This window comes from Pteropus alecto, unplaced genomic scaffold (assembly GCF_000325575.1).
Source record: "Pteropus alecto unplaced genomic scaffold, ASM32557v1 scaffold20, whole genome shotgun sequence".
Taxonomy (NCBI): Eukaryota; Metazoa; Chordata; class Mammalia; order Chiroptera; family Pteropodidae; genus Pteropus; species Pteropus alecto.
The window spans coordinates 23,280,024-23,283,315 of NW_006436298.1; the positions used below are offsets into that span (position 1 = coordinate 23,280,024).

Consider the following 3,292-nt stretch of genomic DNA (forward strand, 5'->3'; position numbering starts at 1 on the left):
AGCGCCCGCTACCCCCGGCACGGCAGGGGACAAGGGCCAGGGCCCGCCCGGCTCTGGCCAGAGCCAGCAGCATATCGAGTGCGTGGTGTGCGGGGACAAGTCGAGCGGCAAGCACTACGGCCAATTCACCTGCGAGGGCTGCAAAAGTTTCTTCAAGAGGAGCGTCCGCAGGAACTTAACTTACACATGCCGTGCCAACAGGAACTGTCCCATCGACCAGCACCACCGCAACCAGTGCCAATACTGCCGCCTCAAGAAGTGCCTCAAAGTGGGCATGAGGCGGGAAGGTGAATATTTCTTCTCTGCTTCTCTCCCTGAGCTTTGCCCGCCTCTCCGGCCCTCTTTCTTTCTCTCTCACGGGGGTGGCTGCTGTATGGAGCTGGGACTCCTACAGTCCCGGCCCGTCCCAGCTTCCCCTGTCCCCGCTACCTTTCTCCCCTAGATCGCCCCTGCATGCCAGCCCCCGCGCTGCCTCCCCCTCCCGGCCTGCGCTCCTCTCCTTGGCTCCTCCACCCCGCCCGCTGCCTGCTCAGGATTGCGTCCCTGGGATCGTGAGCTGTGGCTTAAAATCCCCTTCCTTCCTCTGTCTTGGATGTGCTTGGTGTGTGTCTCTTTCCCGCGTGTGCGTGAGGATGCTTGGGGCTGTGCTGGCATGAACTTCGGGAGGGGTGCTTACGTCCCTCAGAAAACTGTTTCTGTGTTTTTGCATCCCACTTTCCCCTCCACCTCTTCTTCAGTTTCCTTTATTTAAAATGGGGGAGGGCTGGGGATTGGAGTACCCTGAACTTAGATTCATTGCTGCATCATCCTTTTGGAAGCTTAGCTTGGAAAAAAGAGGAGTGAGATTTATTGCACTTGTAGGTCTAATTAGGGGGGAAGGGGGGCTTCTGGCCTGTTCACTGGTTCCCTCTCCTCTTCACAGAGCTAGGGCCGCCTCCTCCAGAGCTGTGGCCTTGTTTTCACCCCTCTACTTTGAAAGGAAAGTTTGTGACTGAACCGTGCTTTCATAGTTGTGTCATTTTTAAAAAAGCATGATACTCGTTTAATTTCTTCATCAAACTCCACCCTCTGCTTAAATACTGCATACAAATTACAATTTACAACGGCATTTACCGATCCTTCTGATTTGGCTATAATGCATAGACTGCAGCTGGCATGAGCTTCCACATCATTTAATCCCTGTGTTGTATGAGTTTGGTTTCTTTTAACACAACTTTTGATGTTGTATTTAGATATGCTTCATGTTCATGTGGCAAGAGATGCAGCACTTTTCCTATAAATATATTTAGCCGTTTACAGTTAAAGTTTATCTCCTGACAATCATTTAAGATGTCTTATAGTCAAATTAGCGAACCAGTCAATTTTGCAGAATGTAGATTACTTCTTGTAATTGACTTTAAAATTATATTTTATATGCCACAAGAAAAGAAATTGAATTCCTTCAGATCTCAAAGAGCAGGCAAATATGACGACTTCATTTCTAGCTGCAGGGAGATTTTGTAGTCATCTGGAAAAAAAAACAACTTTGAATTGTGCTTTCATTTAATTGAAAAATAACTGCCAAGTTCAAAACTATAATTAGGAAAAAGTATTTTAGCCATTATGTTTCAAGAGCCTAAATTGCATTGGGGCTTGCATTAAAATTAGAATCAAAGCAAACTTAAGAAAATACTGCACAACCTGAACTTAGACAGCTACGTGTACATGGACATATCTATATTAATTTGTTGGGGGGGGGGAGTTCAGTAGCCCTAACTTTTCCTAAAGTTGTCTTTGTTTACATGGCAATTTAAAACGCTGGCACTGTTGAAGTAAAACATACACATTAAAAAAAAAAAAAACTTTGGTCAGCTTTAAGAACTCAAAGCATGCTTACGTTTTGCATTCAGATGGTTAATGAATCCAGTGTTTTTGCAGTTGCAAGCTCGTGCATTCACTGGGCAAAAGCTGGCTGCAGGTTGCAGTGGCACCGCGCAGGACAGACATTAATTATATTTCCCACTTTTTTCAATAATGTTTGGCTACTGTAAGTTCAACTTTTTCTTGATTTTTTTCAATTTTCTGTTGCTTTTAACATCAAGAACTTTGTGTGGGGTGATGGGGAGGAGGGGGCAGGGGAGGGCTGCAGGAGAGTTGTTTTCTCTTGAAAAGTTGTAAGTGGTTAGTAGGGCATGTAACTTGTATCTATTTTAAGGATAATTCTATGGCATTTTTAAAGAATGGAAACATTTTGAGCAAAACGTTGCTTGCTTACAAATGGAGAGGCAGCTAGGCATTTACTTAGAACCACAACCTTCCTCTGGTTTCTCCTGTGTATTTTTTTACCCTAATTTGTTTCATTCCGGAGGGGTGAGTGAGATTTCTTTAATCTTCGTGTTACTCCTTGGTGGTGGAAGGGTTGGGTGATTCTTTCTTAGTGATGCCGGGCTAGGGGCCCTGAGATCAGGCCTAGTTCTGGCAGGGCTGAGGGTGGCCAGGTGCGCAGTTGATGGCTGGGCGTCTCGACCCGCAGAGCTGGAGGGCCTCACTCCAGATTTCCTCCCGGTGCGAGCAGTGAGAGCCAGCGCGAGGGAAGATGAGCGGGGCGCGTGTAGCTGCGGAGAGAACCTCCGCATTGTGTCGGGAGCTCTGCGGCGCGGCGATGTTCACAAGCCCCCTGGATGCACATTGCCTCTTTTCTCTCTTTCTTTTTGTCAGCAGGAAGAATGCCTTCAACCCAACCCAATCCAGGCCAGTACGCACTCACCAACGGGGACCCCCTCAACGGCCACTGTTACCTGTCCGGCTACATCTCGCTGCTGCTGCGCGCGGAGCCCTACCCCACGTCGCGCTACGGCAGCCAATGCATGCAGCCCAACAACATCATGGGCATCGAGAACATCTGCGAGCTGGCCGCGCGCCTGCTCTTCAGCGCCGTCGAGTGGGCCCGCAACATCCCCTTCTTCCCGGATCTGCAGATCACCGACCAGGTGTCCCTGCTACGCCTCACCTGGAGCGAGCTGTTCGTGCTCAACGCGGCCCAATGCTCCATGCCGCTGCACGTGGCGCCGCTGCTGGCCGCCGCCGGCCTGCACGCCTCGCCCATGTCCGCCGACCGCGTCGTGGCCTTCATGGACCACATCCGCATCTTCCAGGAGCAGGTGGAGAAGCTCAAGGCGCTGCACGTCGACTCGGCCGAGTACAGCTGCCTCAAAGCCATCGTGCTGTTCACGTCAGGTGAGGCTGCGGCCGCTGGGAGGGCAGGCCGCGCCAGGAGCCACCTCAGACTCCGCTCCGCCCAGGCGCGGCCTCC

At 50.5% G+C, this 3,292-nt stretch overlaps 1 protein-coding gene across 1 annotated transcript in view; it reads left to right on the plus strand.

Moving 5' to 3' along the window:
- Positions 1–3,292, plus strand: part of NR2F1 (nuclear receptor subfamily 2 group F member 1) — a 12,974-nt gene that overhangs the window by 3,652 nt on the left and 6,030 nt on the right. Inside the window, exons 3-5 of the mRNA XM_006913217.3 lie at positions 3–287; positions 1,290–1,298; positions 2,698–3,216. Of these exons, the coding sequence (XP_006913279.3) occupies positions 3–287; positions 1,290–1,298; positions 2,698–3,216 (813 nt within the window). The remainder of the gene's footprint in view (positions 1–2; positions 288–1,289; positions 1,299–2,697; positions 3,217–3,292) is intronic.